General features: G+C 37.8%; 1 protein-coding gene across 1 annotated transcript; it reads right to left on the bottom strand.

Moving 5' to 3' along the window:
• Positions 1-1,593: 1,593 nt before the first annotated feature.
• On the bottom strand, positions 1,594-21,610 carry LOC5567102. Its single transcript, XM_021845900.1, has 3 exons — positions 21,319-21,610; positions 2,503-2,737; positions 1,594-2,361 (listed from the first exon to the last, which is right to left on the bottom strand). The coding sequence occupies exons 1-3, from the start codon at positions 21,467-21,469 to the stop codon at positions 2,244-2,246; spliced, it is 504 nt and encodes a 167-aa protein (XP_021701592.1). The 5' UTR covers positions 21,470-21,610; the 3' UTR covers positions 1,594-2,243.
• Positions 21,611-24,152: the final 2,542 nt, after the last annotated feature.

The following is a 24,152-nucleotide window of genomic DNA, read 5'->3' as shown; positions in this document are numbered from 1 at the left end:
AAACTCTCCAAGCCGCATTCAAAATGCAAAGAGTTATTTTTACTTCGTATGTATTTTTCCAAAAACATTCTTTGAACGTTGTATACTAAATTTTTACTTAAAGTTGTGACATTTTTCAAAAAAGACACTAAAAAAGCATAGCTAATTTTCTCAGCATTGGATCGACCAAAATTTTAAAACAAGGTGTCATTAGAATCGTAATCTTATATTCTTTGAAGAGCACTCGTGAAATTTTGGCGGAAAAATCTGGAAAGTATTCAAAATCAATGTAACAGTCAGTCATGTCATCGTGCAAAAGTTTGGGTTCACACCTCAGTATGGTGTATCGTGCAAAAGTTTGGGTTCACCTGAACTTACATAAATCTGTGAAATCTCAAACCAATCATGTACGCGCCATTATTTGCGCTCATAAAAGCTTTAAACTAATAAAATCGAGTGAAAAATGGTAGGGATATTGACAAAAATGATGTGCGTGCGGCTCAGGTGAACCCAAACATTTGCACGATTTGCATCATACGGAGGGGTGAACCCAAACTTTTGCACGATGACTTGACTGACTGTTTCATTGATTTTGAATACTTTCCAGATTTTTCCGCCAAAATTTCGTGGGGTTTCTTCAAAGAATATAAGATTACGATTCTAATGACACTTTGATTTAAAATTTTAATCGACCCAATGCTGAGGAAATTAAATATGATTTTTCAGTGTGTTTTTTGATAAATGTCACAACTTTAAGAGAAAATTTAGTAAACAAAATTCAAAAAATGTTTTTGGAAAAATACATACGAAGTAAGAATAACTCTTTGCCTTTCGAATGCGGCTTAAAGAGTTTTAATTAGACGTGTAATTACAGAGATATGGACAGAACACTTTTGTATGTTTTTGAGGGGGTGATCCCAAACTTTTGCACGGGAGTGTATGTGTAGTTGTGGTAAAGCATGATCTTTATAACCATTGCAGTGTGCTGGTACAATTAATCAGTATCTCCAAGTCAAAGAGTGTCTGCAGAAATAGCTCTTGTCGCTTAAGGTGAAACATTTCTAAATCCAAAGATGGCCGTCACAATGCCCAACTTGTGCATCTACTCTCGTTTTCAAAGATACTAAACTGAAGAAATAATGGGCCTTCGTTCCGGATCTTCTTATTCTAAGCTTTCTGCTAGTGCACAAAGCCAAACAAAAATACACTGTTGCTGGATGCTTCCTTTGTGAGATTAACGCTTTTGAAGTTTTAGTGCATACTTTAAGCAGAAGTGGTAACCAGTAGACTACGAATCACGTTTTTACATGTAGTGGAAATCAGAGAACAAAATTTAAAGTTTATACGAACGTTCAATTTATTTAAGGGCTGTCTATAAACCACGTTTTCAATTACTCATCCCCATCCTCCTCTCCTTTGTGATCATTTGCCAATACAAAAATCTTAAAATGTGTACGGACCGTTGTCTTTGGCCCGACATTTCTTTCCCCCCAAATGACCACGTGGATGACCCCTTATGATTGTTATACTTTTATAATGATTATTTTTACCAACTTGTTTGTATTCAAGGATGTATCGGATATTGACCACATTGCATTGAAAAATGTCGCATATTTCCATAGATGTTATTTGGAACATTTATTTTATAAATTCATCATCATAATCATCATCAGTAGTTTAAATCAACAGCGTCAGCATTTTTTACTTCATCATCGACAGCTATTATCAGTTTATTTATTCTTGTAATTCTTAAAATAGGATGGCCAGCAGTTCAGCCAAACAACAACAAATCCGTATAGTTATTCATGTTCCGCCTTACGCCCTTCTTAACTTAGCTACGAGTACTAAATTAACTATAATTTGATTATGATATAACATTTCAAAAGCAATTCAAAAACCATTCACGCATAAAATGAAGAGGAACTGTTGATTTTCTAAAATAAGGATTACATGTTTGATAGTAAAACAGAACATATTCGTGTCATCTTATACCTAGTATGTGATATTTCCTGTAGGCAACGCAAAAGCCGAAAGATATAAAAATGTCGTAATTATAGTTATTTGTTATTCTATTTTTGGTTGTCGTAACCCTCGTTCGTCTGGTGGAAGCTTAACAAGACGTTTCTAACAATAGAGTCATTCGGTTTGATTGATTTAGCTGCTACAGAACAATAGCTAGGGTTGAGACATTACACGTTCGACGCAAGAGTAGAGAGCAAATCCGTTTATTCTAGATTCGAGACCTTCCGTTCCGGATGTTTCTATTATGGGCGCGGTTTGATCGTCTTGGAAGCTGGCGGTGGAATCTTGCTAAAACCGGCAGCGTCGAACACTGGGAGCAGTTCGCGAACACGCCCTGGTATGCTGCCGTCGATCATGCGACTACGAAAATCAGAGACAGTTAGATTGACGTGAGGAAAATATGGCAGACATAAAGAGATCATTAGTTCGTCATTGGGACCAGTTCAAGCGTGAACAAGCTTGGGACATGATCTGACTCTTTTTGATTTGCGTGTTCAGTACCTTCCTTTCTTGGTGGCAATCTTAGCGGCATGTGCTGGGAGGGTTGGCTCCGTTGGGAAGAAAGTCGCACCGTAGAAGTCAAGCCCATTCTGCAGGAGATGGTGATACTCGTCGATGGAGGCTAAGGTGATACGGATCGGTGGTGGTGGCGATTCTCGTTGGAGGGCCACGTCCTGTTCGTCGATTGGCTTGGTTGTGGACAACTTCGGTAATTGAGGCTTTGGAGTAGCAGTGCCTGAAGGGACAGAAGAATGCAGGGACAGGTTCATTTGTTATCTATTCTTCCTTTTTCTTTGTGTTCGAGGTTTGCATTTGATAAAACCATCATCAACAGCCGAGCTGCATGTTGACCCTTGGCAACAGTTCTCATTTTTTTGTGGGTTTACAGACAGTTTATCGGTTTTATAATCGAATAATTCGATTCTACACCAATGATAAGGCCTTAAACCTTGTTTAACGTGAAGCGGCGTGTAACTCAAAGAATCATTAGAATCATCATTGATGTAATAGTAGTAGTGTCGCCTTTCCATTCCATATACATTTTCAAAACAAACTAACAAAAAATATAACATTTGTGTTAAGCATATTTCTATGTAAACACATGGGAAATTTAGTAGATTGACGACTATTGGTTTATGTTTGCAAGAGATGACGGTGTTACCAGGTGGCTGGTGACAAATTTTTCTACCAATTGTTATATGCTTGTTTTCGGAACATTTGCTGCATATTATTAAAACTTTTCATTTTGCAAATAGTTTTTCATCACAAGATCGCTGATTTAAATTTTTTTTTTTAATGATTTTTGTGATCAATTCTCATTAAATGCTATGATTTTACAGTGAGCAACTCTGACATCATTGCGCTCAACGATCGCGATGATTGTGCACACACGATAGCTGCGTCCCGACGCATCGCACTGTGGATCTTGTCATGATTTTGGGTGGCCCAAATTGATAAACTCTTGGTATGATTTTATGCTTCTTAGAGATGGTTTCTGTAATTTGAGACAATCGCAAACAAATAGCGCATGATTTTCAAGTTTCTAAGCTTTGCCCAATCTTTCTGAGCTGCAAACTACTCCAACGGAAAAAAGTGTTGGAAATTTTAGACTATAAACACAAGCATGCTCAGTGTGCGGCGGCGGGGTCGATGTCGATTTGCAGCAAGTGGAAATTACTGCCATAATAGTTTTGAGTGTTGCGGTTAATAAAACTTTATAAATATTTGATTCCCGTTTGAAATGTGTTCCTTTAAGGAAAGTAAATTGAAGATCTGTTTAGTGGAAGTGTTGTGAACGCAATATGGAATCCAAAACACAAATGCTTGCTGCAGAATTACAGTGGAAAAGGTAGGCACCTTCTATTTACAAGTGTAGTTGTGTGAGGCAATGAAATGCGGCAGAAGATTGGAGATTTTTTTGGAGAATATAAATCTCATGTATATTGTCGCTAAATTGATAATGCTGTATCTGAAAGTGTTGAATAAATATTGAAATACTACCGGAAGCATTTTTCTTCGTATAAATTATCCATAAAATCAGAAATGTCGATTGATAATGCTGTATCTGAAAGTGTTGAATAAATATTGAAATACTACCGGAAGCATTTTTTTTTTCGTATAAATTATCCATAAAATCAGGTGATGACCAATAGTATTTCATCGATGCTGGAAATACCAATACTACCATAAAAATATGTTAATGATTTTAGAAGAAGCCATTTTGTGATGACGAACCAAAAGGCCTTAACCGTTTTGGTAAACGTGGCTTAAGGAAAGGTGAAGATATCGGCCCCTAATCGTGGTATTCGAAAATACTAGACACAAGCGCTTTCTAATTTCGAAATTTCTATTCCATTCATCGAGTTACTATCAAATCTAGTTGAAGTCGTCAGGCCACTATGTGCAGTTTCTATACAGACTGGTGGTGGTTTGCCATCTCATATCATATTTTTAAGTTTAATGATACAAATTTGATACCGTTTTGTCTCAAATTCCGAAAACGATTCATATTCCGAACAATAAGGTAAATCAGGGTTTCAACTACCTGTAAAAGCATGGAAATTCGAGAAATACCAGGGAATTCATTCTCTGACCTGTAAAGTTGGGCAATGTCAAGGAATTTCGCTTGAGATCAGGAAAAAAAGATTATATAAGATACCGCGGAGCAAATCGGTAAATGGGGTAAGTGAGAATAATTTGTATATTTTACTGAATATGCGAATTAACGTTTAAAATTCATGCTTCAATCTTTGAAGTCATTCAGAACATTACGATAGGTAAGAGATTCCTGAGATTTTTCAAATATTGCATAATAGAGCGAAAGATTGTTAGCCTGTCAATTATTACTCAGTAACAAGTTGATGACGTGCAATGTTGTTTTGGTGTTTTCGGTGAGAACAAATAGTTGCGGAAAATAATTTTCTGTACCACTTCAGTTGTACAGATTCTCAGGATACTTTTGAAATTGTACGTAAGCCATGGTACTTGGCTGGCGCCTTGTGAATTTTTGGATGAATTTCTGGGGAAAGTCGTTGGATTAATGTAAGAATTTATGACAAAAATCATTCTTGAGTGGGCAATGGGCCTTAGAACAGAGTAATTCATAAATAACCTTGTTACTTCAAAAGATAGCGTGATGATATGTTTAGCAAATACATGGCTTTTTCCATAAAATAAAGAACACAAAAAATGATAAAAGTATTCGAAAAAATTATGATAAAAAATATGTTTTTAGGGCCATTCACATACAACGGCATATATCTCAAAAAGTAAAAGAGATAAAAAAAATCGTGTCTTCGACCAATCTGTTTTAAATTGCCAATTCTACAACTTTGCCGAAGACATCATATTTCTATCTAAAAGTTAAAAAAAATGTTTTGTCTATCTCACTGTTAGGTTGATTGATCACAAAACTTTTTCCATAAAAAGATGCGCTTTAGTATACCAAGAAACTTCTCCGAATAAACTATATCGCTAGAATTAACGGTTTGGGCGCTACTTATTCAAAAGGCGCATGAAATCAACAGAATAAAACACAGTGCAATGGTATTTATGTACTAAAGGACTTCAACTCACCGAACGCGCTTAGTCAAATTTTGTAAAACATTTGTTGTACGTATACGAAAAAAGCATAACCCTAATATTGTAGTTAATTTCCTAAAAGTTTATGGAAAATCTGACTTGAAAAACAGTTTACGCCACAAGTTGTTTACAGTACGAGTCGTACACGTATTATTATAAAATTACTCTATGTCCCTGGCCACGATCACAGGGTTTGACGGTGCCAAAGTAGAAGGTGCACCATAATAATACCCGTCTGTGAAACATATCACCTTCCCAATACTTTGGCACACCTCCAACGGTTCATGATTTATCATGAAACGGCTGCATTCAGACGGAGGATCTGTTAATATGTTTCGGCATATTATCAGGTCCTCTTCGAACGGAGGGACCGCCAGGGCTCATTAGTTACTTATAAACCAGTGCTGGTTGTTGATGTTTCAGTTTGTTTACACGAGCTGTAGCATCCTTTGTACTAATCAGCAATGGTGGTTAAGTTTCGAAGCCAACGTGTGATCAATCGTTTTATAATGAAAAAAAATGGGTGTTTGGTGGAACTGTGCGTTACACTCGTCGTTATTAAATTTAGTGATTGTGAAGGTGCTAATAGTGATTTTATAATAAAATTTATGGCGATGAAAATTTGAAAATGAAAGTGTAAGTGATTCTAATAGTTTTGTTAGAAATATTATAATAATGATGTGAACTCTACTTTTTTGCAATTGTGCAATCATTTCTCTGAATATAAACTTTATTGCCTAGTTCTTCAAACGTGCATGATAAAAGTGTTAATAATGACAGCGAGTGCAGAAGAATGGATCAAATTGATTTTTTTTTACTGTAACGTTCTTGATCATAGTGCTAAATCGTAGTTTGAGAAGTAATGACTCTACAGCAATAAAAATAATGATACATTTAAATTGAATATCTTTTGATTTTTTTAGTAATGCTAACAGATGGTAAATGGTGATAACAATGAATTTATATGAAAATGGTGTGATGTGAAAAGTGATATAATGGAAAGTGTATCTGAAGTGTATTACGAAAGTTGATGAGTGATAATCGGTGATATACGTGATAGTGTCGAAAATAAAAGTGACGATAGAGAGTTATGAAATGAAATGGGGAATGAGGACCTTTTAATAAAACTATTTCGTTCTTCACTTTAACCACTCTAGTAGCATTTCAGGCCTTATCGAGTGCTTCGAGAAGCCCAAGCAGGACAGTTCGGTTTTGCGTCGTCCGATTGATTTAGCTGACGGATTCGCGCGTTTTCGTTGCCGGAGAATTTTTTCCCCCTGTTTTGGAGCGTCTTGCTGGGTAGTGCTTCGAGAAGCCCAAGCAGGACAGTTCGGTTTTGCGTCGTCCGATTGATTTAGCTGACGGATTCGCGCGTTTTCGTTGCCGGAGAATTTTTTTTCCCCATGTTTTGGAGCGTCTTGCTGGGTAGTGCTTTGTGAAGCCCAAGCAGGACAGTTCGGTTTTGCGTCGTCCGATTGATTTAGCTGACGGATTCGCGCGTTTTCGTTGCCGGAGAATTTTTTCCCCCTGTTTTGGAGCGTCTTGCTGGGTAGTGCTTCGAGAAGCCCAAGCAGGACAGTTCGGTTTTGCGTCGTCCGATTGATTTAGCTGACGGATTCGCGCGTTTTCGTTGCCGGAGAATTTTTTCCCCCTGTTTTGGAGCGTCTTGCTGGGTAGTGCTTCGAGAAGCCCAAGCAGGACAGTTCGGTTTTGCGTCGTCCGATTGATTTAGCTGACGGATTCGCGCGTTTTCGTTGCCGGAGAATTTTTTTCCCCCTGTTTTGGAGCGTCTTGCTGGGTAGTGCTTTGTGAAGCCCAAGCAGGACAGTTCGGTTTTGCGTCGTCCGATTGATTTAGCTGACGGATTCGCGCGTTTTCGTTGCCGGAGAATTTTTTTCCCCCTGTTTTGGAGCGTCTTGCTGGGTAGTGCTTCGAGAAGCCCAAGCAGGACAGTTCGGTTTTGCGTCGTCCGATTGATTTAGCTGACGGATTCGCGCGTTTTCGTTGCCGGAGAATTTTTTCCCCCTGTTTTGGAGCGTCTTGCTGGGTAGTGCTTCGAGAAGCCCAAGCAGGACAGTTCGGTTTTGCGTCGTCCGATTGATTTAGCTGACGGATTCGCGCGTTTTCGTTGCCGGAGAATTTTTTTCCCCCTGTTTTGGAGCGTCTTGCTGGGTAGTGCTTTGTGAAGCCCAAGCAGGACAGTTCGGTTTTGCGTCGTCCGATTGATTTAGCTGACGGATTCGCGCGTTTTCGTTGCCGGAGAATTTTTTTCCCCCTGTTTTGGAGCGTCTTGCTGGGTAGTGCTTTGTGAAGCCCAAGCAGGACAGTTCGGTTTTGCGTCGTCCGATTGATTTAGCTGACGGATTCGCGCGTTTTCGTTGCCGGAGAATTTTTTTCCCCCTGTTTTGGAGCGTCTTGCTGGGTAGTGCTTTGTGAAGCCCAAGCAGGACAGTTCGGTTTTGCGTCGTCCGATTGATTTAGCTGACGGATTCGCGCGTTTTCGTTGCCGGAGAATTTTTTTCCCCCTGTTTTGGAGCGTCTTGCTGGGTAGTGCTTTGTGAAGCCCAAGCAGGACAGTTCGGTTTTGCGTCGTCCGATTGATTTAGCTGACGGATTCGCGCGTTTTCGTTGCCGGAGAATTTTTTTCCCCCTGTTTTGGAGCGTCTTGCTGGGTAGTGCTTTGTGAAGCCCAAGCAGGACAGTTCGGTTTTGCGTCGTCCGATTGATTTAGCTGACGGATTCGCGCGTTTTCGTTGCCGGAGAATTTTTTCCCCCTGTTTTGGAGCGTCTTGCTGGGTAGTGCTTCGAGAAGCCCAAGCAGGACGGTTCGGTTTTGCGTCGTCCGATAGAGTTTGTTGACGGTTTCGCGCGTGTTTTCGTCGCCGGAGATTTTTTTTTTTTTCCCTTTGTTTTGGAGCGTCTTGCTGGGTACGTATTTGGGAAGGCCCAAGCAAGACGGTTTATTTTCGGGACGCCAAGAAGTTTTGCTGTCAGTGTCAGTTTTGTGTTCAGTCGAGAATGGATGGCCAACTGGTGAGTTCGTTTCATGCTTATGATAACACATATTTTCTTGAAAGCGTAACTTTTATGTAATATTAAAACAAACTTTGTATGGTTTGTCACTATAGGTGTCGGCATTATGCTTTTTTCTTATACAATTTGAATATACATATATTTTTCTCTTTTTGACATTATTAAAAATTATCCTTTGAATTGTTCGACATTGTGAATGTTGACGTATTTTCTAAAACTTCTACCATATCGAGACAAAATGCACAGTAATACTCATATGTAATTTTCAAACAAACTATGTATGGTTCGTCACTACAAGTGTCGGCATTATTCCTGTTTCATATAAGTTAAAATATATACATGTAATTTTCAGTTTTCGTCATTAATAAAAACGTCTTTTGAATTGTTCGACATTATAGATGTTGACGTAATTTTTCCAAAAACTTCTCGAGACAAAAATACAAAACTAGCTTTAAATACAAGTCGTATATTTCCCCCTTGTCCATGGATCGCATCACCGACCAGAGGTGACTCCCAGATCTTTTCCTTCCTCACTAATAAACACCCTTCCCGTGGTGATTGTGGAGATGCAGAGGTATTCTCGGTCTCTAGAAGCAACAATCATTACACCCTAACATTCCTTCCCCATCCCAACTGACTGTAAGGACTTGGCCGGCGCCGTTATTGATCAATAATATTAGATCTGCTAAAATTGCACTTCGAGAGTAAGCGGAAACTCCCATCCCTTATTCATTTGGATCGTAGTGCAATTCTTACCAGTTCCGATCAATCACGGAGTAGCAACCATTGACATGTACAGTCAGTTTATGCTATGCTATGCTATGCTATGCAAAACACCCCTTTCTTTTTACCTTTATTTTTGTAATAAAAAAAAACTTTGAATGGTTGGACACTACAAGTGTAGACTTCCGAAAGGTTCACTTTATTCAACAAACTTTGGATGGTTCGTCACTGTAAGTGTCGGCATAAGAATAGGAGTGTTAGGAATGTTTCATTTAGGTATTTGTTCAACAAACTTTGAATGGTTCGTCACCCCAAGTGTCGGCATAATCATGTTTATATCTCACAAATAATTATTTATCATGGTCTAATTGCTTATCAAAGTGAATCCTGTGACCCAACGATCCTCCCCATTAACAAACATCCCTCCCAGTAACCTTTGTGGAGATGCAGAGGCAAACACGGTCTCCAAATAGCAAAGGTTACACACTAACATTCCTTCCCTCAATCCCACCTGACTGCAAGGACGTGGCCGGCGCCGTTATTGACCCTGTATAAATAGAGGCACTGAATTATGCACACTGAAGAAGATTATGGCCAATCCCAGTCAAACTTCTAGTTGATTCTTTGTGCATTTTCACTGACTTCGGTCAATCACGGAATAGCAACCATTGATATGTGTAGTCAGTCTAAGCTAAGCTAAGCTAAGCTCTAGTAGCATTTCAGGCCTTATCATAGTTTGATAGTAGTCTGAACTACTAGACTGCAAAACTACGGCAAGGGCTGATTGCTGCTAGCGTACACAGTGACCATTTGAGCAACATTGCTTAGGAACGTCTGTGTGATGAACGCAATAGAGGCTTATAAAAGCAAATGCTGGGAAAGAGCTTAGGGCAGATTAAGAGTCCCAGTACTACCCCTATGGCTACTGACAAAAAAAAAAAAAAAAAAAAAAAAAAAAAAAAAAAAAAAAAAAAAAAAAAAAAAAAAAAAACATTACTCTATGTCCGGGGAAGTCTGCACCGACCGGCAATCGAACCCAAACACCTTAAGCATGGCTTTGCTTTATAGCCGTGGAATTCAACACTAGGCTGAGGAAGTTTACAACATTCTCTGTAGTTAATGCTACACGAGTGGGACATGTTTACCTATGTCTCTTTACTTTACAACACCTTCCAAACATACTACAGGTTGGACTCGATTATCCGGAATATTAGACTCGATTATCCGGAATTTTAGACTCGATTATCCGGAGTATGTTTTTTGATATTCTTGTTTTAAGATTTTACGCATAAATTTGAAACAATTTAGTATTGCAATATACAATATGAATGTTTAGCAGTTTTGGACGTAGTTAAGAAAAGGACTTCTGGGATTCCGACAACCATTCCTCTAAAGTTTAAGTACCGTAAAGTGCCCTAACTCAGCGCATCGCCTAATTCCGCGCATTTGGTCCAAAAATTGTCGGAGTTTATGAAAATTAAAAAAATATGTTCATGCCACTATGTGTATTTAATGACAATACATCAAAATTGCCACAATAACCAAACATTTCCAATTTATTAGAAATATTACAAAATGCGCCGAATTAGGGTCTAAGGTGCGCTGAATTAAGGCACTTTACGGTAGTAGAATATTTTATTATTACTATTATTTGCGGGCGAAAGCCACAACCATTACCGAATAGAATCTTATTAGAATTTCAAAAGTCCGGTGATTTTTTTGGGATTCGGGTGAGAATAGATGGGCTCTTAGTTATGAATCTTTTGGAATTCTAATGGCATTCTTTACAATTCATGTAAACATGTTTGGATTCCGTTGATAATCTCATCGGAAATCAGTTAAAATCCAATGTTATTGTTTACATTACAAAAGTGTTTTATATTTCTAGCAGAAAACCAAAGAACAAGCGCTTTGTGTGAGAATATGGAAGAAATAGAAACCAATGAATCAAATAGGTGGGCCAACTCATGCATGATTTGTTGGCTGCTGAGTTGCGTGAGTTACAATTCAAGCGTGATAAATCTGAAGCATGACAATTGAGAATTTTGCAACACTGCTAGGAAGTCCCAAAATTCGACAAGTAATCCTAACATAATCAAGGCTAAGAATTACGCTACTCACCAAAAATATTGGAATAATTCCAATACTGAGTATTATAGCACTTTAAACTTTAGCATCGACCAAAACCTAGTGAAATAGTAGTTTACGCAACAATTTGCAGAATAATGATTTTTACAGCACGAGTCGTACATTTATCGGGATGGCCACCGAACCGGGAAAAAGACGGGAATTTGAATCCATCGGGAAAAAGACGAGAAAAAACGGGAATTTGAGATAGTCACCGGGAAAATCATTTTGAACGAAGATCTTCAAGCTCTTATTCTAAAAACCACCAAAAATACACTGATAAGCAAAATAAAGTGCCCACTTTACCAGTTTTCGAATTTCTCTCATTGATTTGGTTCAAATTAAAGTTAACACACTTAAATCTTTTTTGATATTTTATTTTTGATATTCTTTTAAAGTTGCACTTACGAAATTTTGATAAAAAAAATAATTTAACTCAAAAAAAAAGAAAATCAATTTGTATTGAACAAAAAAATAGTGATAATAAAAAGTGCCCACTTCCTTCTTGGCCCCAGAAAAGATGATTTAAGAAAAATAAAAAGCAATTTAATAGTTAATGTGTCCTTCTTTGGTCTTAAGGACTTGCTGGAGGCGCTTCGGCATGCATTTCACCAGGTTTTGTAGGTGTTGTGGATCTAGTTCTTCCCAGGCGCGCTCCAAGGCCTCAAAATAATTATTTTTGTTGGTAACACCCGTTTTGTCAACCCTGGCATCGAGAATCGCCCACAAATTCTCGATGCCCAGACAACCAGAAATTGCATGAAAGTTCACGTTGAAACTCGTTTATTCATACTAATTACATCAAACCCGCAAAGCACCGTGGATAAACTCGTCAAATTGATGATTTTCCTCGCATAAAACACTTTTTTCTGAGTTCATTTGTACATTTTGTTTCGTCCCGTACACTTGTACAAAGTAAGTCGAATCAATTCGTAGCAGCTGTCAAATCAACATTTGTTATCATAAGTTAAGTCGCTTAAGATAACAGGTTAGTTCGGGAGAATATTTATACACTCGCATTGTATTTTTTTAATCATCACATAATATATGCACTCATATCGCCTCCACTTTTGTACGTAGAAGGCCTTTTCGCGACATCTTATAAGTGAAATTTTGCACGTACAAAGCCTCCAGGTGATTTCGTTATGCGTACATTTTGGTTGTCTGGGTGGGGTTGAGGTCTGGGCTTTGAGGAGGCCATTCCAGCGGTTTAATCCGACAAGACCGGAAGAAAAACTTGGTCTTCTTGGCAGTATGCTTCGGGTCGTTGTTCTAGAGAAATATGAATTTCTCTTCAAGGCCCGTCTGGATCAGCGAATCTCCAGATTTTCCCGCAAGATGTTAATGTAGGAATCTGCCGTCATTATTCCGTCGATTTTCACGAGGCTTCCTACTCCACTCCATGAAAAACACCCCCAGACCATCACATTTCATCACATCACACTTCCATGCTTCACCGTTCCTTGGATGTGGCGCTCCTGAAGCTCGAGCTGTTCAACCGAAAGCGGCGGGCTCGTGTGTGGTGCAGAGCGCCACATCCAAGGAACGGTGAAGCATGGAGGAGGAAATGTGATGGTCTGGGGGTGTTTTTCATGGGGTGGAGTAGGAAGCCTCGTGAAAATCGACGGAATAATGACGGCAGATTCCTGTATTAACATCTTGCGGGAAAATCTGGAGGTTTCGCTGATCCAGACGGGACTTGAAGAGAAATTCATATTTCTCTAGAACAACGACCCGAAGTATACTGGCAAGAAGACCAAGTCTTTCTTCCGGTCTTGTCGGATTAAACCGCTGGAATGGCCTCCACAAAGCCCAGACCTCAACCCCACCGAGAATTTGTGGGCGATTCTTGATGCCAGGGTTAACAAAACTGGTGTTATCAACAAAAATAATTATTTTGAAGTATGGAGCGCGCCTGGGAAGAACTAGATCCACAACACCTACAAAACCTGGTGAAATGCATACCGAAGCGCCTTCAGCAAGTCCTTAAGACCAAAGAAGGACACATTAACTATTAAATTGCTTTTTATTTTTCTTAAGTCTTTTTTTCTGGGCCAAGAAGGAAGTGGGCACTTTTTTTGTCACTTTTTTTTTGTTCAATACAAATTGATTTTCTTTTTTTTTTTTTTTGAGTTAAATTAATTTTTATCAAAATTTCGTAAGTGCAACTTTAAAAGAATATCAAAAATAAAATATCAAAAAAGATTTAAGTGTGTTAACTTTAATTTGAACCAAATCAATGAGAGAAATTCGAAGTCTGGTAATGTGGGCACTTTATTTTGCCTATCAGTGTAAGTTGTTATGGTTGATGGTGTTGGCATTACGCAACTGTAAAGATAATTTTCAAACAATAATTATTTAATTTCTTGTAGAAATAGTCGTTGCAATATTATACTTCTTATAAATGTTTCACTTTTCGCATTGGTTAGCAATGTTAAAAAAATGATTTGTTTTCTCACCAGCAGGGCTTTGCATCTGAGTTTCATATCTTCTTGAAGAAGATTTAAGCTAATAAATATATTGGATTCAAAGTTTTCTTTAGTCACTGAATGATATATCAATGAAATAGAATTCACTTTAATACAATCCTTTATTCATAGGAGCTTTGAATGTGTCATTAGTTGTATAATCGACTAAGAGTTGAATAAGTAAGGTGAGATACATGCTTCAATGTTGCGAACGGATTCTTTCGGAGGTCTAGCAACATAACTCGTTTTTTAGGTTAAGCTCAAACATGTTAGTCTCTGATTTATCTGTATCACAACCAATTGCTAGACATATGATAACTATTATACTTCAAAAATTCCTTTCAAGTCACAAATTATCGCTATCGATCAAGTAAAACATGGAACATATTCTACAACAATCTTTCACGCATTCAATTTTATTTGTCATGTCAGAAGATCTCAAACTGTCCGTTGACATTTAATCTCATTCATTGAAAATATCCTGGTCCGAACGGGAATCGAACCCAGGCACGTTCAGCATGGCTTTGCTTTGTAGCCACGGACTCTAACCCTCGGATAAGGAAGGTCACGGAAGATGGAACATACTGTTGATAAATATGGACTTGATAGCACTTAAAACAAACCCCTGTCAAAGTGAATCAAAATAATAGAAACCGTTTTATTAGCACAATTGAGAGGCAAAGGTGTAAATAACAAAAATCTATTTTTTTTAGCAATTTTTCATTCCATGTAAATTTTATGGGTGTCAAAAAACAAGCAAATTTTCTACGAATCATATTATTCAATTATTCAATAGGAGGAAAAAATAACCTAAGAATACCGTTGAAAAGCTTGAAAACAGTACAGTACTGTATAGTGTTAGTACATACAACTCAAAAACCGACCAAAAAGTCATAATTTTACATTTGGGCCCTCCAATTAAAAACCGGGGAAATTTTGATAATTATGCCTGGAAAAGCGGGAATTTCAAAATAGATATCTGGTGGCCACCCTGATTTATTCAACGAGGCTTGCCGAGTTGGATAATTACGTCGAGTTCTGCAACGAGTTGCGTACAACATTGTTTTGCAATTTCGTTGAAGACCGCTTGAGGGTATCCGAAATCATATCAGGATGTATTTAGTATTATTTTGAAATTTCTGGAAATAATTATGTAATGATTCATAACGCAAATCAAAACAATTGCGTAATGAAAATGCGTTGCGTAATGTTTATTACACAACTGATTTCAGAATGACTATTAACCCTTCGATTGTCGCGCGAATTTTTGTAACGCGAGTAGTCGCGCGTTGTACTTTGTACAACACCCTTGGTTTTGCGAATATCCCAGGAGCCTGACTACTTAGAAAGATTACGTCTTCGGCAAAGTTGTTCAGTAGCTCAAGGGCTATAATTGATCGAGTTAGTTGATTCTTAATTTTGTCACCAGGTGAAGATAGTGAGCATGTAACATACTTGAAGCAGTGAATTTTCTAATGAATGGCACATAAGTTGAAGAAAATTAGCGATTCTTTTCTTAGAAGCTATTGTATGAGTATGGAGGGCCGAACGGCAGAGAAAACGAACTGACTTGTGAGTGTATGTGTGAATTAAAGTTGAAGAAAAAAATGTGATTCGTTATGGGAAAACAACGATGGTTATGCTGAAAAATCTGGTGAGTTTGTTCCGATCGCATTGCGCCACTATATGCGCAAATATTTCCTTCCAGCTTGCGACGCATTTCCGGTTAAGGCAATATTCCTAGCGGATTTCGAAAAACAGCAAAACCAAAGTGCGTAGTCATGAGGGAGAAATTGTAATTGTGGATGTGAAAGCGTACTATTGACATATCCACCGATCAAACGAACTTGCTCGGTTCGGGGGATCTGACACTTGAGCGGGGCATACTTCTGAATGTTGAATGTGCTCAGACCCCGCTCAAGTGTCAAAGTTCCCGGACCGAGCGAGTTCGGTTCAATGGTGAATGGGTCAACGTGCGTATTTTTAAAATTGTATCTGTGTGGGTGACTCGAAGCATGCTGTCCAGTTGCTCGGATTTATCATGATGTTGCTTGTACGCTGCGGTAGGTCGGTCTATACCGAAATGCTGTTGCTCGTGTGGAGAGCATGCAAAAAAGCACCGATTTTTCGTATCAAGTCCACATGTATTTGTGTTATGAGTGTATGATGCGGCATGGCCTACGATGTTTTTTTTCCCATTTGCATTTGATTTGTCGCTGAACTGATGTGACAGACTACGGCCAGGGTTGGCAGATTTAGATATCGAATGAATTAAATGAATTAAATGTTTCTATGTATCGATGATTAATTGTAGGAATCAGACAGGTTTTATAACATGCGAACAATCTTGGAGACGAACAATTGCCGTAACATTGTTTTTTTTTAATGAAAATGGTTTAGTTGATTCAAATTTTTGTAGAGCTTAACCTGCCCAATTTCTCCTGTTTAATTTGTTTAAAACATTTTTTTATATTGACAACGGTTTATTGTATTATTTTAACGATTAGAGATGCTTTTTACCTTTTTACATTTATTCCATTTTCACTTGGGCCTTTATAAAGTTAACAACCATACTACAGTCAAACCTCCAAGAGTCGGTATTGAAGTCATATTCAAATATTCTTTGGAAGGCTGTTTGAGGAGACCATCATCGAAACCATGATTATTTATCTATTCAATGTAGTATGGTTCCATGAGTGAATATCAAGTAACAAATTCGACTCATGGAGGATTTACTACATTTTCATTCCAATATAATCATATATATAACAACACATTTCTCGTTAAACTACAATAATACGATGGAATCACAAAAATATTGGTGTTTGTGTTAGAATCCTTAATTCCATTTTAATTTGACGGGTTCTCTAGATGGCGAAGCAGTTCACACACAATTTGACATCACAGTTCATCATCATCTATAGTCGAATAATTAAAATATCTAGCATTAAGTCAATCTGCAACTTGCATCGTTTTCGTGCTCAATCACTATTCCCACAGGATTCCATTATTCGATCAAGCACCGTGCTTTCAACATAGGGCGCACACGTTTTCACAATCGCAAATTGTTGTGCTTTGGTGTTCTATTATATTACTAGTTATGAGTGAAAATATCTTTTTTATGTGAAATTCATTGATTTGTTAATATTATGTTACACATATGCATTCGAGTGAGTGCATCAGGGCAGCGGGTAATACCCGTGCAATACACGAGAATGGAGTTGATCAATATGACAGTATGTAGGAGATAAAATATTATATAATACATTCCTTATAGTAAGCAGGTTAATATACTTTAACAGCTGTAGCAAAAATGAACATCTCAACAAACCTTCGCATGGCAAGTTTTACATATATTTTAAACTAAACAGTTCATTAATATTTTACAAGCCTTGAAGTAGATTCTAAAATTTCCCGGGTTCGTCAACGTGTATGAAGAAAAAAAAGGATTTACTAAATTTATTATATTCTCACCACATAAATCTTTCTTGTAGGTATTCTAACAACGAAACAAAGGCAATTCCAGTAGGACAAACTCGTTTTATTATAGTTGTTTTATTCCTTTTTAATTTATTTATAATTATTATTTTATTGCTTGCTCCAATATTATTATTTAATACTGTCATGCGAGGGGATATTGGGCCATGGGGGTAACTATGGGCCATTACTTTTACAGCAAACAAATACAATAATAATGGCAACAATGTAGGAAGTTTCAAAAAGACGTTAGAAATAGCCAAATGCTAGCCCATATTAATCATGTCACGCCCTAGGTCCAATTTCACCCCACATGGCAGTATATTATATTTCGTTATAAAACATTCCACTATTACTACATATAATAAATTATGGGGAGGGAGGGCATCATTGAAGTGCAGCTGGACGATGGAGTGGAGTGCCAGCCGGAGTCTAGAAGAATGCACCGTAACATCCTTGTAGATCTTCTAAACATTGTCATTGTATTTTTTCAGGCTAGTTGGCACAAACTGTGTTTAATATTTTAATCATCTTTCATTCAACGATTCCAGATTATTGCATGATATCTTACATTTTTATATCTTAAATTATTGCATTTAATTTTATTACATAACAATCATTTAATTAAATCATATAACATGGGTGATATTGGGAGGGTGCATCAGGGCATCATTGAAGTTACAGCTGGATAATGTAGTGGAGTGCCAGCTGGAGTCAAGGGTTGAAATAACCGTAACATCCTTGTAGATGAGTTCTTCTATCCCAACAGTTGTAATGGATTTGACGCGCCCTTCTTATAACAAACCATCGCGTGGATAACTTCGCAGATATTGCAAATTTCATTATACTTTATGTTGGATCATGTTATTGGAAGGAGATTTTATATTTCCCGCGGGTTTCGCGTAAGTGCTTTGACTTACGGGTCCACCATACCCTCTTTTGGCCCTTCACACAATAGTATGTTGAATTCAGTTTGATAATGAAGGTTGTCCGCATGCAGAGCAAGATTCAAGCTAGGATGGTGGCTACCTACTTACATACATATATACAAAGAAACAAGTTTTCAATCTTATTCCTTATAGCTACTAGTCCAGTGGAGGTGCATGAATTACTTATTTATAATTGTTTTGTTATAATAATTCATTGACATAATTTCCAGAAGCATCATGGAGTCATCGGAGATACTAACATAATCACTGCTATTAATATTTCAGCATGTCGTTCTATTCCGGAAATTGTAATTCGTCCTTATTTTGGAGACTACCTAACGAGGTTCAATTCATCACAATTAAAGAATGGAAATTCTGAAACATCTATATCCATATCATATACAACTATAAATTCAATTTTATATATTTTATTATAATTATTTTATTTATTATATGCGGGGTATTGAGAGGGTGCATTAGGGCATCAGAGAAGTCACAGATGGACGATGTAGTAGGTGGTCAGCCGGAATCTAGGAGAATGTGCCATCCTTGCACTACATGCTGCTACTTATAAATGACTTTAATGTAATTGTCTTTGTTTACTACAGTAGGCTACAGCGAATGAAACGAAGCGTCGGATGTAATATTATTTTGTTTGTCCTCCCTAAACAGATGGAAGCTGGAATTTTGTTTATTTTTATCATTCTTCCCTCGAATAGCCTAATATCATCAGTAGCACAAATATTCAAAAGAAAAATATATGTCGGCCGATATAATACTGCATGCTGTTTCACTGCGTCATATTTTATTGTTAATACCATTTTGTTTTCATATTTTATTATCATATTATTATATATATTATAATCTTATCTACTATATAACATATCACTATAACTGAATTTCTCATGTTTTGGGGAGGGAGGGAGCATCAGGGCATCATTGAATTTACAACTGGACAATGAAGTGGAGTGCCAATCGGAGTCAGGAGGAAAAGTGTTAGTCGTTCGCGGCTAGTACTTGTCTCTCCAACAGTTGTAAAAGATTTGACGCGCCCTTCTTCTAACAAACCTTTCCGTGGAAAGCTTGACAAGTATTGCAAATTCTAATACTCAATCTGTTGGATCATATGGCTGGAAGGAGATTCTCTATTTCCCGCGGGTTTCGCGTAAGTGTTTCTACTTACGGGTCCGCCACCCCCCTTTTGGCCCTTCATACAGCGATATGTTGAATGCAGATTGGTAATAAAATTTGACCTTACTGTTGAGTGGAGCCGCATGCAGAGCAAGACTCAAGCAAGGATTGGTGGCTACCTACATACATACATACATAGGTGAAGATAGTGAGCATGTAACATTTGTTTTGCAGATCTATGGATCTTGACCACTTAGAAAGACGACATCTTCGGCAAAGTTGTTCAGTAGCTCAAATGCTTCTTTGAGCTAGGCATCAAATTAGTCGGAGATGCCATTTTTCTAAAAGGTCAAGATCCTAAAGTATCCGCAAAGAAAGATTTTATGCTAACTAGCACCGCCTGGTGGAAAAAAAAATTAATCAACTAGCTCGAACTATGATAGTCCTTAACTTACTGAACAACTTTGCCGAAAATGCCATTCTTCTAAATGGTCAGGATCCTGAAATATCTGCGGAACAAAAGTAAAAGTTCCGAGCCCACTAGCGCCACCTAGCGGTCAAATTCTGAATTAAATGAAGTACCATCAGATAGCCTCCAGAACAACTTTACTGAAAATCCCATGCTCCAACATTATCTGGATTTTGAAATATACCGATTTAAAATTGTGGTCTACTCGAACCGTATATAATGCGTTCATTATTATGCGACTTCTATGTACCTTTGTTAATTTTACCGTATTATAAAGAGTCATACTGTAAACAAAAACAGCCGAGTATTGTTCTTAAGAAGTTTCTTGAGGAATACATTTTGGTTTGGTGTAGATAGATATTTTTGTTACAAAATGATAGCATATAAATCACAACACACTGTATAATTCAGTGCAGGAAAGTAGGCTGTTTCATGATAGATTGGCGTGATGAAAAACAGCCTATGAGAAATTGCAAAGTTTTTTCCAACTAAAAAAAATTAGTGGCTCTTGTGTTTTTGAAAATAATTTGAAAAACCTCTCTAGATTCCGATATATATATATAGGGGAAAGTGGGGCAGTTTGGCCACCTTAAGGAAAAGTCGATGAAAGTGCTGGAAATATTATGAATTTTTCGAATATTTGCATGATTTCCAACAATTTTTAGATGAATACACTAGATCCGCATGATTTCCTTTGTCTCATAAAATTCACGAATAAATGATTGATTTTTCAAAATTTCTCATTTTTCGAGTCGATTTTTTACTGATGGGGTGATATGAGCACCCCATTTTTGATTGCAAAATTATCTCATATAATCTAAAAATTCAATTATTTTGTTACAACACTTGAAAGTTATTAGTATTTATAAATACTCCGTGCAAGAAGGTATAATTTTTTAAAACCATTTTAACAGTCAAATATCATCATTCTGAAATGATGAAAATTAAAGGAGTCATTCGGGGCGATATGGGCAGTTTTTTCGAACATCATTTATTTTTTTTTTATTTGAGTTTCGAACATTGACTTATAACATGCCTATTGCTTCATTTCCTCATCAGCTTTGGGGTTGCATGTTATTTCAGATGAAATTTAAAGAATTTATGCAGTTTTAAGGGGGTGCTCATTTCACCCCATTGGCCAAACCGCCCCGACTACCCCTATTTTTTAGATGATGTTAACCTATTCAAGGTGATGCAATAGTCAGTATGAGTTTCAATATTCATGATGATATGATTTCTAATTCAGTTGCTATAATCTCATGATCCCCATAGAGGATCTGGATTCGAAGCAAAATAAAAATATTTTGTTCACCGTTTTATACTCATTCAACCCATGATTGCCCATAATTTTCCATTAAGTCGCAATACATTGACTCACCTCCTTGCATCTGTTCTTGTTCCTGTGAGCCGGGCTGTTTCTGGTACTGCACCACTAGGCGGACCACTTCGACCACCGAATTGAATCTATACAACGAGTGACGAATGTCGTCAACCGGTACATCATCCGGCACGTCAAATACGTACAACATGAATGTTTTCTGTGGCCGACATGGAATGGCCACCTTTTTGTAGAACCGCGCACCGGTCACCTTGTGGAATCCCTTCTTGAACACGGCCTGGTAGTCTTCTGGATTAGAAAATTTGAACAGTATTCCAGTGGCCGTTTTTCGTTAGACTAAAGCAACCTTTGAAATTCATCTTTTCGCAGATCAGGGCTGCTCGGTCCATCGAGAGCTCGTGTGAGGGAGTTAGTAGGAAGGCTCCTTTTGCCAGGAAGTTCTCACTATCCGACATCTCCGAGTCATCGTCGTCGGTTTGGTTGCCCTGGTTGGCTCGTTTGTCATTCCACAGAACATCTGAAAGCTTAGGGCTGCCCACAGACTTTGAACTAGCCGGGAGTAGACTGCTGGAACTTCGCTGCCGTCGATACTCGGTCAGATTTTTCTCCTGCTCAACATCTGAAGCGTTTCCGATGTATGACATGATCCTGACTACCCTTGCACACCGGTAAAATGTTCTGAACTTAGACACTCACAGTTGTCGATAGTGGACAAATCTAACAGGATCTTCAACAGCTACTCCGACGAAACCAGCAACTGATAATCCACCTGAATAATCACTTCATCACATAGCTTTTCAGTCCGATCCGCATAAGCCTCTAAGCTCCTCAAAATGTAACTTCAAGTCTTATCAATTAATAACTTAAACTAAACTAATTCTTTCGCGGTTCGCGACAGAAGTTCCGTTTGGAAACCCGGTGCACACGGTAATGAGCGATCCATTGTGATCGATGGTACTTTTATAGCCTATCTCACGGTTTGGTAACGTCGGTCGCGATTCACTGCTTCCTGTGGGTTCTATGCTGAGAACGAAAACGAAACGACATAGTGATGACGCGACAAGGTTGGCGTTGTTAGCTTGCACATGGTCAGTTATTTGTATGATCGAAGAGATCATAAAACTATCAATGATCCGGAGATGTCTCAAAAATCAATAATCGGTGAAATACTTCTTCGGCTTCCATAATGATAATGTACTGTTGTGAAAGTATATGGGCGGCTGGCTCCATATTTTTCAATTTTACTTCGATCATGCTACAACCATAAAATCCTGATTATTTATACACAGTTTTGGTTATGTATTAACTGCAGAATAAACCACGTTTTCCATTCGTTTTTTCCTCGAGATCTTTCCTTTTTTTAGTAGATTGTGGTTCATGGTTTCTAAGAAACAACGTGATTTATAGGCGGTTCCATATAAAACTGCTTCTACAGGGTGTCGACTACCTGGAAAGTCAGGGAATTCAATTTTTGACCTGGAAAGTCAGGGAAAATCAGGGAAAAATATCGATACTACAACATCAAATGAGTTGATTGTCTGCACAGATATCGATCAGATCAACAATACGATAGTTAATAATCATGATGTTTACGTTCAATACTATATATGAAAAAAATGAGTAATCAATATTTCAAAAGAAGTAGTTCACCATTGAGAAAATGCTCTTATGCATAATAGAGTATACTGTACTTACTAGCTAGTATGGGCAGTAGGTATACCCTGAGAGGTATGACACTAGGAGGAATATTTATAGAGAAACTCCTACAGGAACGGCTGTGGTAATTTGTAGTCAAATTCCGAGAAGGTACACTTGTCAAGTAGATGAAAAAACCGAATTTAGTACTATACAATGTAATTCCACTAGAGTTTGTATCCTTTTACAGATACGCGTATTTCGACCTCAACTGTAAGGCCGTCTTTAGTGTCGTGTACTAGAAGTCGAGTCTAGTACACGATACTGAAGACGGCCTTACAGTTGAGGTCGAAATACGCGTATCTTTCAAAGGATTCAAACTCTAGTGGAATTAAATGGTATAGTACTAAATTCGGTTTTTTTTCATCTACTTATAGGTGTTCTACTAAACAGCTCGAAGATTTATTATTACACAAGTCAAAATATACAGGAGAAATCCTTATGGAGTTCACAGAAGTATGTTCTAGTTATTTTTATATAAATTTAGGGTTCTATTTCATACAGCTGGATGAATTTTGTGAGGGATAAAAACAGTCTTTTTGGTCTCTAGTCTTGAAGTGATTCCTAAAAAGAATCTGAAAAATGGCAATAATAATTTATAATAAGATCGTATTCTCGCCACATAGTTTATTTTTAATTTTAATACAAAAAAAGACACTACACGTTAATGCTTCCAGTGGGCTATTTGCCCTTTGAAGGAAGCACCACACTAGACAACGGACTAGCATGCAACGCCCAGTGGCACAGTCGGAAAACATTTCTCTCGAAAAGTTTTTCGTCCTGAGACGGGAATCGAACCCACACTCCTTAGCACGATGTGGCTAAATGCCTCGGTGACACTAACCACACGGCTACGGAGCCCACACTTGTTATGAGCAGAGGAGGATAAAAAACGAAAAATTGTCCAACGTTTTCAATGAACAATTCCTTACATGGTCTATGCTGATATTTCTGATTCATATGGCTTTTTGTTTAATAAATTAAGACCCGTTCTCATTCTCTAAAATATTTTGAGTTACTTATCCCCCTGTATATCCATCACCTGTCAAACCTAATAATCTGGAATAGGGAGATCAATTTCTCAAGATAACGCGTTTGCTGATTCATTGTTCCTTCAGTTAAAAAAGGCACATGATGTCACGACTTCGGCGAGAGAGACAACACACCCTTAACTTCTC

This window comes from Aedes aegypti, chromosome 1 (genome assembly GCF_002204515.2).
Source record: "Aedes aegypti strain LVP_AGWG chromosome 1, AaegL5.0 Primary Assembly, whole genome shotgun sequence".
NCBI classification, from domain to species: Eukaryota; Metazoa; Arthropoda; class Insecta; order Diptera; family Culicidae; genus Aedes; species Aedes aegypti.
Note: the sequence above shows the minus strand (reverse complement) of the source record. Positions and strands in the feature narration are given on the sequence as shown.

Coding starts and splice junctions, on each gene's coding strand:
- LOC5567102 (XM_021845900.1), bottom strand. CDS start 21,469: ATGTTGTACGTATTTGACGTGCCGGATGATGTACCGGTTGACGACATT. Junction 2,738..21,318: donor ACAAGAACAGATGCAAGGAG/GTGAGTCAATGT, acceptor CTGTCCCTTCAG/GCACTGCTACTCCAAAGCCT. Junction 2,362..2,502: donor ATTGCCACCAAGAAAGGAAG/GTACTGAACACG, acceptor TGATTTTCGTAG/TCGCATGATCGACGGCAGCA.